The sequence below is a fragment of the Perissodus microlepis genome, chromosome 8 (assembly GCF_051167445.1).
Source record: "Perissodus microlepis isolate ML-2025 ecotype Zambia chromosome 8, ASM5116744v1, whole genome shotgun sequence".
Taxonomy (NCBI): domain Eukaryota; kingdom Metazoa; phylum Chordata; class Actinopteri; order Cichliformes; family Cichlidae; genus Perissodus; species Perissodus microlepis.
In genome coordinates this window covers 14,718,958-14,735,163 of record NC_140468.1, presented here as the reverse complement: position 1 = coordinate 14,735,163, position 16,206 = coordinate 14,718,958, and the positions used below count along the sequence as shown (strand labels likewise).

The 16,206-nt window shown below is 36.1% G+C and overlaps 1 protein-coding gene across 1 annotated transcript in view; it reads left to right on the top strand.

Moving 5' to 3' along the window:
• LOC146381613 (protocadherin-15-like) overlaps positions 1–16,206 on the top strand; it is a 221,206-nt gene that overhangs the window by 93,769 nt on the left and 111,231 nt on the right. The window contains exons 17-18 of the mRNA XM_084937707.1: positions 7,756–7,888; positions 8,081–8,160. Of these exons, the coding sequence (XP_084793833.1) occupies positions 7,756–7,888; positions 8,081–8,160 (213 nt within the window). The remainder of the gene's footprint in view (positions 1–7,755; positions 7,889–8,080; positions 8,161–16,206) is intronic.

The following is a 16,206-nucleotide window of genomic DNA, read 5'->3' as shown; positions in this document are numbered from 1 at the left end:
AAGAAGACTGCACAAAAGCATCGGAGTAATTGGCATCAATGAAAACAAAAGTCATACTCGCTGATCTACATCACCACACAGCTTTCTGATACTCGATGGGTGTTGTTCTTTGTATTCTGCACTTGGGAATAGCGCAGCAAAAGGACAAACAAGCCGAGTCCCTGCTTTACAATTGAGAAGCACAGAACAAAAGCAACACTTGGGTGCAAACATGGGGAAACATTTAATCAAGACTTTTTTTTCCTTTACACACCGCTTGAGGAAAAAGAACAGGGCAATACCCAGGTGATTATCACTTGTCAGGTAGGCTGCTATAACAGGAAGTCAGTCTTTTTAAATTGATGTAAGATGAGCAGGTCAGTGGGAGATGTATCTGAATTCCTGATTATAAAATACATTTGAGGATGTGATTGAATACTTGGACATTTAATTTGAACTGTCAGTGGGCACAGGTGGAGACTTCTGCTCTCTTTAGAAACCTGACAAAAACGCACCTGTATTCAATCAGCTCCCCTGAGACGTGGTTAAAATGCTGGAAGGTGTAAAATGAACGTTTTTGCATATGATAAGGTCTGTGTATCAGCAGTGTGCAGCATCAGTAGTGTAGTGTCACTCCAAATAAAGTGTCTGCGCCTAAATTTCATTCAGATATTCCCACAGCTCTGACAGAATAATGCACTGTACTCATGCACTATTATGTATGCAAACGTATGTGCTGGTGCTTGGGCAAGATTTGAGAATACAGTGCAGCTCAGCTCACTTATGATGTATAAGGTAAGAGCTTCATTAATAAAGAGGTTGTATTTTGATAGTTGACATTTTGATTAGAGGTAATATCGTACATGTAGTTTGGGAAATGAACACTTCAATGCAAATATTAAACTGTAGCTTGTGAATTTTTAACTGAAGATTTCAACTGTGAAACTCTGGGAAACCTGCATCTCAGACAGATCAATTGATAAATTTCAAATAAATGGCAAAAAATGTATTGTGCCACATGCTTAAATACACACAGTTCTCCCATTTTGTCTCATACTGAAGGTACAGTATCTAATAAACTCTGAAGAAAGACTTCCAAAACAGTTGGAAGCAAGAAATTAACTTTAGCTCGCGTTTTATTAGCCTGACCTGTCAGAGACATGTTACATAATTGTAACGCAACCTTTGCTTGGTTTTAGCGTAAAGAAATTATTTAAGAATACATTTCCTAAATTGCAGTTGGCCGTTTCGTGATTTTGGTTGCTATGCATTGGAGAAATTGCGCTGATTGGATGAAGTAACTTAATTTTTATTTAGACAATAAATCATAGAGGTTACTGCCATAACACTTATTCACAATGTTAAATTGACCAGACAGAAACATCAGAAATATCCAGACCACATGGGTTACCTCTGGATATCAGACACTGTTGTGCCCTTGTGCTTTGTGTTTTACTATTAACGTCAAACAGTAGTTACATTTCTGATTGCATTTTGGGAAGCTAATGTAAATGTAAATAATTTAAAAAATAAAAGCGCAATGCCTTTCATCTCAAGCTTCCAAAGTTCAGGTACTTTACAAAGCATTAAAGTTTTTTTGCATTTTCTGACCTGCTTACTGCCCTCACATTTACTCTGAATCAACCTACCAACTCTAATACATTAATTCAGCAAGACTGATAGTATCTAATGTGTAGAGCAAGAATAATGTATGGCTTGCATGCCACATTGCTTTTCTGGAGCAATATTTCTCAGTCATTCCAAAACTAGAATCCTTTTTTATCCTTCTAGCCATGAAGCTGCCAAATCAATATAGAATGTGAACTTCTGCAGATTGAGGTGGTTCCAGTGATTGGCATAGAGATTGTCCCCAAATTTCCCCAGACCCCCGTTTATCTCAGCTGAAAATGTAACCTGCATGACTCTCTGTGCTACAGATTTGTTAAAAATATGAATCTGGACTCAGAATGAGCTGCGTCCTCATTATGATGGCAGCTAACAAAAACAAAAGAGAGCATTTTTAAAGTATCGCGTTAGGCGTCTGGAACTTTTAATAATGAAATAAATCACCACAAGAGAGAGAGAGGATAACACAGATGAAGATGTTAGATAAAAAGTGAATTTGCAAAAAAGAGATCATTTTTACTGTACCTTACATGTCATGTAGTGAATTATGAAAGGGAGCACAAGTGATGTGACTTATCAACTACAGCTAGCAAGCTTAGTTAACAAGGTGCATTGACTGTATATGTGCATCATCCAGACATCAATATTTGCTAATTACTACTAAGTAAGATGAAAAAAAATTACTAAAAATTCACTCACAGAAACTGGAGCAGAGACCTTTGAATGTGATGTGTATGCGGTTTTCTTACATTTAGCTGATAAATTAATTCGCATCAAAAGGCACCAACGCCATATACACAATCAAAAGGTCCAGTTCAGTAATTTTAATTAGCTGAGGTGAAAAAAGCCAACAGCTATAACCACCAGTATTAATTGCCTTTTAGTCAAAGATTATCCTTGGCTTTTAGCAATTCAGTCAGGTAAGCATTTAAAAATTCAGCTCCATGCAGTTAGCATGAAAAGGGAGGTCAAGACTATATCTACCAGGCTGCAATGTTTTTTAATGCTCTTAACTTTTCTATGGAGACGTTTGAAGGCAGCTCTAAGAAACAAGAGTTTTTGACACTTCTGCTTCTGGTTTTCCAGCCCTGGAGGTTACCTGTTTAAGTCAAGATTAATACTATACTAGGACAAACACCAAGAAGATCGTCAGTTTCAGATCATCAAAAAATTTTCATGTTAGACAAAGATAACCAGAGTAAATATGAAATGCACTTCATTAATTAAAAAAAAAAAAGATTATCCAAACCTGTCTGACCTAATAACTGGTTGTGCCTCACTTGGCAGCAAGAACTACAGTCAAGCCATATGCAATAACTGCTAATGAGTCTCTCACATCACTGGTGAGGAATTGTAGCCCAGTCTTCTTTGCCGAATTATTTTAATTCAACCACATTGGATGATTTTCATGAAAGGCCTGTTTAAGGTCAGCATCTCAATCTGATTTAAGTCTGGGCATTGACTAGGGCACTCCAAAACGTTCAATTTTTGAGAGCAGAATTCACGATTCCATCAATTACAACAAGTTATCCAGGGCCTGAATCTGCAAAGCAGCTTGTTTGTTCTGTAGATATCATTCTGGGGTCTTTTGTGACCTCCTGAGTGGGTTGTTAATGTGATTTGAGGGAATTTTTAAGGTAGGTTCGTCACTGTTCCAAGTTTTCTCCGTTTGTAGATAATGGCACGCCTTTGGGTTATCCCCTTCTAGAATGATAGATGTCAATGACTTTGTTTATCAGCTGTTTATCAGCTTGGGGTTACTTTTTTACAAAGGGTCAGGTAGGTTTCCATAATTTGTCACTATTTATAAATAAAATGATTTAAAAACTACATTTTGTATTTACTCGGGTTGTCTTTTTCTAATATTGAAATTAGTTTGATGATCTGAAACACGTAAATGTGACAAGCATGCAAAAAACTAAGAAATCAGGAAGGATGCAAATTCATCATCATGGTACTGTATAGGTGCAAACACGAATGCATTGGGTATTGAAGCTTTGGAAAACTTTGAGTCTTAATTACATTTCATGTGCCACACATTCTCATTGAGCAGTGGAAAGGGTTAGGGAGAGGTTTGTGGTTTGTATTGCTGGCTTGCATTGAAAATAACAAGTAGTCAGTCCATTCTACATTGTCTACAGGAACCTGATGCTAATTTGATCATACTTGTGAACAAATGTGTTCAGGGTAGCCTAAATGTTAAACAGGAGTCCCTGTTTTTGTTTAGAACTGCCATTTAATGCCAAAAACATTAAATATATAGCTTGACACTTAATTCAATAATGATTTGTTGGACAACCAAACTTTAAAAGTCTAAACAGGTTATTTGTGTTTCCCATCAATCTGAATGGTGACTCGAAGCTGAAGTGAGGTCAGTCGCTTATAAATTTGTGTTCAGACCATTGTTCTCGAGATTAAACATCTGCCTTCTCTTTTAATTTGTGTCAAAGAACATAAGGTAGGTGATTAAAAGAACAGATTGTGGTTTTGTGTTTGTGTGCCTGCAAGGAGAAGCATTCATATACAACCATATATGTGACCGAATTCTAGGATGTCAAACTTGAAGGTGAAATAAGTCTCAGTTACAGTATAAACCATGTCTGAATCATCTGCAGTCAATCGGTTTTCATCAATAATGCCTGAATTGTGCTAATAAAATGCTGGCTCTCAGTCTCTCTGGTGGCTTACATTTTCCAGCCTTCATGTAGTTCTTTATTTATTTATAGTTGTGAGTATAAACAGATTTTGTGGGCTATTGTTTAGACCCGGGTTTCTTTGGCGTTTTCAATCGATGATCCAGTTTGAGTGGAGTTAATCTCTCGCTTCTCCCCCACTCTCACCAAGTAGAAACACAAGCTAAATCCCTGCAGTTTCTTTTTCTCTTAAATTCATGATCGGTCGAGCTTGATGTTAAAAGCAGGAAATGGGTGTAATAAAGCTTTTCAAACCTGTTAATGTAGGGTTAGTATTTAAGACTGTAATTTATGAGAGTGGTGGCACTTGTTTTTGCAATTTAATCCAAACGATCTTCCGTCTGCCGCTGTGGGCCACAACACTAATAAGAAATTAATTCTAATAAAATAAAATGCGCAAAGCTTACTGACCCACTGATGGTTTGGTCAGTGCTAGCTCACGCAGTGCAGTTGAAAACTATCCATTCTTAAATGGACTTCAAATAGCCGTGGTGATTTTATATAATGAGTTTTGGGACCTGTGTTTGCAATAAGATGCTTTGACTATTTGCATTAGATGGCTGTCGATGTACTAAAACTTATAACACCTTGTTTAAACATTATCGTGCTTCATGCAAGTGTTTAAACAACCTACTACTTTACATTCGTCTTCAGCAAATCTGGACAGACAGTAAACTAATTTCTAATGAAACCATGAAAAAACGATAGAAATAAAACATAAAGCACATCTCACATTGTTATTTTATGGGTGATGGGTAATATATAAGAAGAAAGGAATTTTGTCCCTGCACTGCAATCATTACTATAGTCTCCCTAAGCTCTTGTGGATCTTAGTATTTGGGGAGAATATGTTAAGAATCACTGCAAAATCAACTAAATTATCTATAATCGTGTAGCACATCCCAGTGAGTACTGTAATACCAAAAAAATACAACAGGCTGTTTATAATGCCATAAATAAGCAGTCAATTTTAGGTCATTACAGTGACATGTTGATTTGGAATAAGTGTTATGCTGATTAAGCAAAAAAAAAAGTGTGACTACATTTTACAAAATAAAGCTGTCAGACCTTAAATCCGCATTTTATCACCATTTTTCATTTCTTAGACTTGTTTCTGGGAAATTTTTCTATTTTTGCTTTTAAAAACATTATTCAGGCATTATAATTTCATCATCCATTTTTATCACATTTCCACATTTAGTTTATTTAATACTGTTTACTGAATGTGTGGCTTAATTGAATTCATTTCCATCTGCTTTTCTTGGTATGTAGAATGATATAGATTCTTATATTATAGTTTTATGTCTTCTAATGCAGGGTTAGTTGAAGTTTAGTTAGGTTTAATTGAATTGGTTTACATTAGGGATGCAAAGACTGCAATTTTCGTGCCTGGTTTTGAATTCCAAGTTTTTGCTGATATAAATTTTCACTTATTTTGGTTTTCTTTCTAAGAGCATTAACTGACGGCATAAATAAACAAACTTAAAATTATTATTATTATTATTATTACTTTCAGTGGAATAGTGGTATTTTCATACAAAAATTATTAAGCATTATCGTTTTCTTCAAACTGAGGTAAATTACAAGATTTTCTCTCAAACTGAAAATGAAGTGGTTTGGTGGTGGAAAGAGGACCAAATAATTAAGTAAAAATTGCTGCACACCCACCTTATCTTGGCTGTATTTGGCTTGTGGTTGGCTAAAGTGAGTTCTGCACACACTTTAGCTGTAGCCACTTTCCCTTTGGTAGCTTCATTAAAATACCCATGTTTAGCTAAATTTAAGTGCTTTTACAGACATGGTTTACTTTGGTGAACTCTGTGTCTTCATAGGTAAAGTCTGTGTCTTTGCCTATGTTGCTGTTTGCATGTTTTGCATGCATGAAACAGACTGTGAAGTGGATGAGCTGGACCAAGCATGCTAGAAAACAGCTGGTCAATACGTGGTTTTAGCTACTGTGACATCACCTATTAGTTTCTGAAGTCTCATTTTAAAACACCTCCAGTTTAGCATTTCAGCCGTTGCCTTCTAAGTTGCCAAAGAAACAGATGTGACCAAGGAGAATGAGTCTCATTAACTAATGACTTGTGATTTTGTGACATTTTACAAGATTTACAAAACAGAGTAAATCTTTTTATTCAGTATGAACAAAAATGAATAACTGAGCCCATAAAATCAACTGGAAAATGTTTAAAGACGTCAAGACAGGAAGATAGACTTCTGCAGGACAACCATAGCTATCACCATTTGGTAGCCTTCAGGTGGAAAGCTGGTTTTTAGGCATTTCTGCATTCTACCCTGGAAGTTGTGTCTATCAGCACTGCCCAACATACAATTTTTCATGTAGCTATAGCCAACATACATGTAATAGCTGATTTACATTAGTCCTAATAGGCTGCTTCTTTTACAACATCATGCTACAGGGAGAAAGAAATAAACAAATGCCAATGTTAGCCACACTAAACTTATGCTAGCACCAAGTATACATGAATCCATCTGTTGCTCGGGGGACATTGCTACTTGGTCTCTGTTGAAGAACACCTGGTGTACTTTTCTCATAGCACATTTCAGAATTAGCGTTAGCCGTAGCAGCACTAGTTAGGAAAAAACAGCAGCCTGTTAGGCAGCTGGCTATATTTGGATTTAACTGAAGCAGCTACTCATGATTTGTTTGAGGGTGTGCCAAACTAGCAATTAGGCAATATGCTATTGTATTACATACTGAGACAAATAAGTACCAGAGCAAAAGCCTACAAGTCATGCATTCTGCAACTGTTGGATAGAAAAACTCACTTTTTGGCCTTTGTAATTTTGCTAATAGTTTATATGCATTGAAAGCCTTGCAGACTAAAGCTAAAGGAGAGGTTAAAATACCTGAAGGACAAACTTCTGCACAGCATATTATACTTTATAATACTTGATAATAAAGGGCACAATAAAGAATTGTACAATACAGCCTCTACAGTGAACACTGTAACTCTGTAAGTGTGTGTGTGTGTGTGTATAGTGTAGAAATACTTTTATTATAATTAAAGAAGTCTTTTCTCCTAATATAACATCACCCATGTTCTTTATAAATGAATCATTGAAACATTCACTCGGGTTTGAACAAGTCGCAATAGAAACCTCAAACACTGCATTAGAGACCTTGTAGTAAAGTACTATCCAGTTTCTTTGTCACTTACACTGTTGACTTCATGCTCTTATTGATCAAAGTCAGCATGAAGTGCAAAGAAACAAACACTGGCCAGCCACTCTTAACTTAAATAATGGGCCATTCACCTTCCCTGACACTGCTTTCCCCTTAGTATCCTCTAGCTTTCCCTCCTAACATTCCTCTGCTATTTCTTTTCCCGTTATAGGATGCTTCTCTTCACACTCGCTGTCTGTCTTAGTCGCCTAACCCCCTTTCTTTTCTTTGCCTTTTCACCCTCTCTTTTTCTCTTTCTCCCTTTAGGTCATCCATTACTACGGTCTATATTGAAGTTTTGCCACCAAACAACCAGAGCCCTCCTCGTTTTCCGCGGCAACAATACAACTTGGAGATCAGTGAAGCTATGAGGACTGGGGCTACACTTCTTAATCTGCAGGTACATGCTGTCATACCAACTATTACACAGTCACAGTACTTATTGGGCTTTTAGGATAGTGTTTAATTTACATTCAGATGCCATGGTGCATTAGTGCTTTCCAAAGTACTAGAACTGACTGATGTATATTACATACCTAAAAGGAGAAAGCATATATATTTATGTTGGTGCCTGTCTCTGTTTACTTTTAAGGCAGTGGATCGGGAGAGGGACCCCATAACCTACAAAATCCAAAGCGGAGACATCCAGGAACATTTTGCACTACAACAAAAGTAAGTAGGCCCACAATTCCAGTTCAGCGTGGGTTCAGGTCTTTACTCTCTATGTAGAAATAAAAGTTCTAGCTTGTGCTGAAGTTAATTTTGAAAACATTTGAATGCATATTATAAAATAAATGTTCAAAAATGTCATATTATGTGACAAAGTGTGCTGTCAGTATTACATGTAGGTGTGTGATAGCGGTATCGATAGACACACTATTGAGGTTTCTCAGGAGATGTCGTGCACATGGTCACTGTTTGACTAGATTTGATACAAGAACTGGTTTCTAGGGTCAAACGTCTGTTCCCTTAACCTTTAGCAGTTGTTCTCGCAATGGATTTGGTTGCTAGTACATTACATATAGTTATCCTTGTTTTTTACAAACACTAACTCAGAGACCAATAGCAGTACAACTTGAAAAAGTGTAACATTGCAATCTCAAGAAAATGTTTCTAACTGGTTGGAAAATGCACATTTTCCCTAGTGAAAAGTGGTTGCCAGATGGTCACAGACCAGCCTCTCGGCCTCTGTGATTGGGTCACTTGATCTTATCAATGTCACACAACCAGTATTTTGACTAGTCAACATAACATGGTTAGTGGTCACATTTCTAACACACCTTGTTTGACATTTTGAATGTAACGTAGAAGTAAATACAAAACCCTTATCATCGAGATTGGACATTTTTCTTGACCTATTTCTTTACATCAAGACTTTAAGTTAAGTAAACAAAGAAAATAAATGTGAATCAAGGCTGTAATCATAATATCCATTGGAGGGGAAACATGGCCCCAATATTCAAATGCAGTCCAAATTTCTACCAATGTATTTATATAAAATGTATATTTGTTCATTTTAAGAGTTTTTCTGGGACAGGTAACCACATACTACCTGTTCTATTTCTGTACACTGCAGTTGTGGCTTGTCCATGTGGTGTTTTGATACTCAAGCAGAAGCCTTTGTTGAACAGCTGTGTCTAGATAATCAGCAGCAGTGCGGATTTACAGTACCACAGTAAAAATTTATTGTTTCCCTTGTAACTTCTTTTAAAAGTGAAATGCTTGTAAGCTAATCAACAGCTGGCAATATGATCCACTCACAAAACTCTAACTCAGCTCCAAGCGTTTCTTTAAACCACGTTACTCAACATCTGAACATCTGCACCATAAATGCTCTACATATATAAATTGACTTGACTTTTTGAAATTAAAAGAAGCTTTTCCCCTCCTCACACTACACTGACATATTTTATTTTTCTTTTTTGCCCTTTTGCCCTAAATGTGAAAATGAGGCATTAAATTCCCAGAACAGAAAGGCCTTGGCTCTGTGTCAATTCCATCAGATCACACTGTGTACACAGCCAATATAAAAACATAATGCATGTACAAAACAAACAGATTATTTAAACTCCGTGCCTCATGGAATATTCCTTGATGCTTATAACTTTCACATTAATTAATGCAAACTTTGAATTAAAACAAAAAATTTATTAAATATAACTCTAATCTCTATCTCTGAGAATTTGTCTGTATTTCGATTAACCCAAATTCATAAAACTGTATACGAATCCATTTGCTCGTAATCAGTAATGTAATGAGGGAATATGCTTCCTTATAAAAATTGGTCATACAGGTCTTGGACGTCACCACGGCTCTTGCAAAGACACACACATACACTCACACAAGCACACATTCACCACATTCAAAGACACGCAGACTCTGAGGGCTTTTGTTGTATTTATTCATTTATTTCTCATTAAAAATGCATTTCTGAAGCTGGGGGTAAGATCCTGTCTAAATTTCTGGAGGGTTGTATTGTGAAAGAACAACCCCAGCTGGTGCAGAATTATGGGTGATGTGGGTGAGAATGAGTGGTTGGAAAGAAGAGGGCAAGGAGGGAAAAATGAAGAGCAAAATGTTAGTATTAGAAATCACCAGGAAGAGAGACATGAGGAATTAAAATCACAAAATAAGAATGAGGAAAGGAGCTGATTGCTTAGAAGATTTTCGCAGTACAAATTAAAACTAGAAAAATTTGCATTTCCTGCGAAAATGCAGTGTGGATGCTTTAAAGCTGAAGCTGTATGCAAAACTAGCTGAAAAAGCTGAAAAGTTGCAGAAATTGTAAAAACTTTGCAGAAGCAAAGGAACTTTGCTAAAATGGAATAACTTAGCAGAACTGCAATATCTTAGAGGAAACATAATACTTGGCAGAAATGCAATAGCATAGCAGAACTTTGCAGAAATATTGTAACTTACCAGAAACATGATAACTTCTCAAAAATACAAGAATTTAGGAGAAATAGTATAAGATAACAGAAAGAATATATTTAGCCAAAAATACTTAAACATTACGGAAACACTATGATTTAGAAAAATAGTACAACATAGCAGAAATACTGTGTTTTACCAGAGACACTGTGATGAACTATGAATATTGTCATTTTAAATTAATACTATGTTTTAGCACAAATACTATAATTTGACAGAAATACTATCATTTGGCAGAAATACTATGTTTCAGCACAAATACTCTGTTTTAGCACAAATATTATAACATAGCAGAAATACAATTATATAGCAGAAATGCTATATTTAGAAAGAAAAATATAATATAGTAGAAATAGTATGATTTAGCAGAAATACTACAATATAGCATAATAACAATGATTTAGAACAAATACTATGATTGAGCAGAATAGTAATAACTTAAGTGAAAATACTGGAAAAGTAAGATGACAAGCTGAAAAAAAAACGGAACATGGTTAAATTCCCTCAAAACTAATTGTTGTTCACCTGTGAAAAAAAAATAAAGAAATAAAAATAAATTTAAAAAACAAGAAGGAACAGCCAACAGATACACACAAAATTAAATATGTATACACAAATGCACAGAGAGAGAGACACACGGAGGGTCTATGCCAGTCAACCAGTCTGAATATATTATATTTTTTTCCAATAATGAGATGCTGCCCTAAAGAGGGTCTCTCTCTCTCTCACACACACACACACACACAGGGAGAGAGCTGCTGAATTTGAATCCACCAATCAGAGAGGCTGTGTACTTTTTCCCGCCAAAACAGGTGCACGCAGCACAGAGAGACACAGGATTATTGCAGTCTACTTCTCATAGTGACGACTCCCCTCAAACAAATGGCCATAATTTCCTAACCGTAGGGGCTAGAATGGTCATTCTTACACCGTTTTGTTCAGAAGAGATGGGGGAATCTTCAAGTGTTGACAATTTATCATTAAAATATGAATTATTGAAGATATTTGACTTGTAATGCACCATAACGGAGTAGAGCGAAGCGAAAACTGCCTTGACTTGCCCTCAAACAACGCTTTGTAACTCTAAATCTATTTGGAGTATCGATATCATTCTTTCACCGTAAGAGACAGCAGGCTTTGGTGAACAGTCATGGAAATTTTCAGGTCTCTGTGGAAAACCATCAAAAAGATATGACGAGAGAAAAAAGTGGTTCATTTCCAGAGTTTGAAATCTGAAGAAATCTGAGCGAAGGACGAATTTCCTACCCTCAAACAAGTCCAACTCATCTCAGAACGGTAATAGGTGAGAAAAAAATTCTTGAATTGTGAGCATCAGGAGTGTCTGAAGATATACCGGGACAAGCCTCATGTCTTAACTTCGCTTCGTTAAGGAGATATGACGATTCGAATATGCCTCTCATTACAGAAATCCAGCGGTGATTTTGAACAAACTCTCCATTGACTTTATATGGAGAGTTTTGAGACATTGTGTTGGTCTGAGGAGATTTGCCAAAATTCTATAAATCCCACAACAATGATAGTGACATTTTCTGAAAGCCAGCAAAAATACCTACGTTTTCATGTATAATTTGTGGAAGTTGAGTGAAAATTGAGCAAGTAGCAAGAAGTTGTTCGGACATGAAGAGAAGACTGCAAAACCTTCAGTGGCACACTGGAAGCCAAGTGCATAGCAACCATAACAACGCATGTATTTTGTGAAAAATCACAATTTTGCAACTGAAAACTTTAAGAGGCATAAAAGCAAAACGGTAAAAGATTTGAAAAAGCTGATTTATACCTGAATAGCCCAATAATTTGAGAACATTTTAAAGTTTGAATGGTTGTTCAACGTGAAAATATGAGGAAGTAGTTAAGTTTCAAAAACAAGCAAATTTTAGCAGAATTGCAGAAGTTTCCCATTCATTTCAATGGGACAAATTAAGCTTAATATTTTAAAAAGTATAATAGTGAAAAATACCAAAAGACATAGCACACATTAGCAGAAATAGCAGAATAGTTTAAAATTTGAACGGTGAAAATCGGCTGAAAATTGTGGAAGTAGTTAAGTGCCAAAAGTGTACGGAAGTCCCAAGAGGAACTCAATAGTGTGGATGCATAAAGCATCCACACAATTAAGCAAAGACTTTTCATTTCTGCATTCTGGGGATATTTGGTGGGTTGTTTCTGACATGGTAAAATCTTCCAATGAATGCCAAATATTTCAGTGTCTCAGCTCTGTTTTCATTATTATGGCTCCATGGGAGGAAGTGCCCAGTTGTTCTTTTTCCACTGTGCAAGTATAATTGTGTGGATGCTTTAAGGCATCCACACTATTGTTTTCCTGTTTCTCTTTATTCTTTATCTTTTATTCTTGGTGCTTCCGTACACTTTTCGCCGTGGAACTACTTCCACAATTTTCAGCCGATTTTCGCCGTTCAAATTTTAAACTATTCTGCTATTTTTGCTAATGCCGGCTATATCTTTTGGTATTTTTCACTATTATACTTTTTAAAATATTCCACTTTTTTCCTTTAATTTGTCCCATTGAAATGAATGGGAAACTTCCGCAATTCTGCTAAAACTTTCTTGTTTTTGCAACTTAACTACTTCCTCATATTTTCACGTAGAACAACCATTCAAACTTTAAAATGTTCACAAATTATTGGGCTATTCAGGTATAAATCAGCTTTTTCAAATCTTTTACCGTTTTACTTTTATGCCTCTTAAAGTTTTGAGTTGCAAAATTTTGATTTTTCACAAAATACATGCGTTGTTATGGTTGCTATGCACTTGGCTTCCAGTGTGCCACTCTAGGTTTAGCAGTCTTCTCTTCATGTCCGAACAACTGTTTGCTACTTGCTTAATTTTCACTCAACTTCCACAAATTATACATCAAAATGTAGGTATTTTTGCTGGCTTTCAGAAAATGTCACCATCATTGTTGTGAGATTTATAGAATTTTCACAAATCTCCTCAGACCAACACAAAGTCTCAAAACTCTCCATAGAAAGTCAATGGAGAGTTTGTTCAAAATCACCACTGGATTTCTGTAATGAGAGGCATATTCGAATCGTCATATCTTCTTAACGAAGCGAAGTTCAAACATGAGGCTTGTCCCCGTATATCTTCAGACACTCCTGACGCTCACAATTCAAGAATGTTTTTCTCACCTATTACCGTTCTGAAATGAGTTGGACTTGTTTGAGGGTAGGAAATTCGTCCTTCGCTCAGATTTCTTCAGATTTCAAACTCTGGAAATGAACCACTTTTTTCTCTCGTCATATCTTTTTCATGGATTTCCACAGAGACCTGAAAATTTCCATGATTGTTCACCAAAGCCTGCTGTCTCTTACGGTGAAAGAATGATATTGATGCTCCAAATAGATTTAGAGTTAGAAAGCGTTGTTTGAGGGCAAGTCAAGGCAGTTTTTGCTTTGCTCTACTCAGTTATGGTGCATTAGAAGTCAAATATCTTTAATAATTCATATTTTAATGATAAATTGTCAACACTGGAAGATTCCCCCATCTCTTCTGAACAAAACGGTGTAAGAATGACCGTTCTAGCCCCTACGATTAGGAAATTATGGTCATTTGTTTGAGGGGAGTCGTCATTATGAGAAATAGACTGCAAAAATCCTGTGTCTCTCTGTGCTGCCTGCACCTGTTTTGGCGGGAAAAAGTGCACAGGCTCTCTGATTGGTGGATTCAAATTCAGCAGCTCCCAGCCTGCTTGACTGAGCTAGAAACTTGCTTCTCTCTCCCTCTGTGTGTGTGTGTGTGTGTGTGTGTGTGTGTGTGTGTGTGTGTGTGTGTGTGTGTGTGTGTGTGTGTGTGTGTGTGTGTGTGTGACAGAGAGAGAGAGAGAGAGCCTTTTTATGGGATGATCTCATTGTAAGATTCAAATTCAATATATTAAGACTGGTTGACTGAATTGGACCTTGTGTGTGTGTGTGTGTGTGCGCGCGTGTGTGTGTGTGTGTGTGTGTGTGTGTGTGTGTGTGTGTGTGTGTGTGTGTGACAGAGAGAGAGAGAGAGAGAGCCTTTTTATGGGATGATCTCATTGTAAGATTCAAATTCAATATATTTAGACTGGTTGACTGAATTGGATCTTGTGTGTGTGTGTGTGTGTGTGTGTGTGTGTGTGTGTGTGAGAGAGAGAGAGAGAGAGAGAGAGAGAGAGAGCCTTTTTATGGGATGATCTCATTGTAAAGATTTAAATTCAGTATATTTAGACTGGTTGACTGAGTTGGATCTTTTGTGTGTTTCTCTCTGTGCATGTGTGCTTCCTTGTGTGTACATATTTGTGATTGTGTGGCTGTTATATATTTTTTTGCTGATTTTTTTCATTTAACAAGTATATTTGAGGGACCCTTAGCATGTTCAGCATTTTTTCAGCTGTCCATTTTGCTTTTCCAATTTTTCTGTTTAAGTTATTACTATTGTGCTAAATCATACTATTTCTGCTATTTTATAAGATTTGTGCCAAATGTAGTATTTCTGATTAATTATAATTTTTCTACCAAATCATAGTACGGTATTTTTGCTTTTTATAGAATTTTTATAGGATATTTATATTGCTTAATATAGTATTTCTGCTTTTTATAGGATTTGTGCTTAATATAGTATTTCTGCTAAATTATAGTATTTCTTCTTTTTATAGTATTTGTGCTAAAACATAGTATTTCTACTAAATGTAGTATTTATGCTTAATCATACTATTTCTATATATTTCTACCAGGTCCCCAGGCAGCCAATCCTCTGTGAGGACTGAGACATTCAAATTTTCAAATCAGGGCCTGCACGGCTTCCCAGCCAATCATATATGTGGGCTGAGGCATTCAAATTTGCATATTGGGGCCTTCATGGCTTCTAAGCCAGCCAATCATATCTGACGGCTGAGGAATTCAAATCCACAAATCAGGGCCTGCACGGCTTCCCAGCCAGCCAATCATATATGTGGGCTGAGGCATTCAAATTTGCATATTGGGGAATTCGTGGCTTCTAAGTCAACAAGTCATCCATGTCATATATCTCTAAAAATTCATATTTTAATGATAAATTGTCAACACTTGAAGATTCCCCATCTCTTCTGAACAAAACGGTGTAAGAATGACCGTTCTAGCCCCTACGGTTAGGAAATTATGGTCATTTGTTTGAGGGGAGTCGTCACTCTGAGAAATAGACTGCAAAAATCCTGTGTCTCTCTCTGTGCTGCGTGCACCTGTTTTGGCGGGAAAAAGTGCACAGCCTCTCTGATTGGTGGATTCAAATTCAGCAGCTCCCAGGCAGCTTGACTGAGCTAGAAACTTACTTCTCTCACCCTTTTTTCAGCTGTCCATTTTGCTTTTCCAATTTTTCTGTTTAAGTTATTACTATTGTGCTAAATCATACTATTTCTGCTATTTTATAAGATTTGTGCCAAATATAGTATTTCTGATTAATTATAATTTTTCTACCAAATCATAGTTCAGTATTTTTGCTTTTTATAAGATTTTTATAGGATATTTATATTGCTTAATATAGTATTTCTGCTTTTTATAGGATTTGTGCTTAATATAGTATTTCTGCTAAATTATAGTATTTCTGCTTTTTATAGTATTTGTGCTAAAACATAGTATTTCTACTAAATGTAGTATTTATGCTTAATCATACTATTTCTGCTTTTTATAGGATTTGTGCTTAATATAGTATTTCTGCTTTTTATAGGATTTGTGCTTAATATAGTATTTCTGCTAAATATAGTATTTATGCTTAATCATACTATTTCTATATATTTCTGCCAGGCAG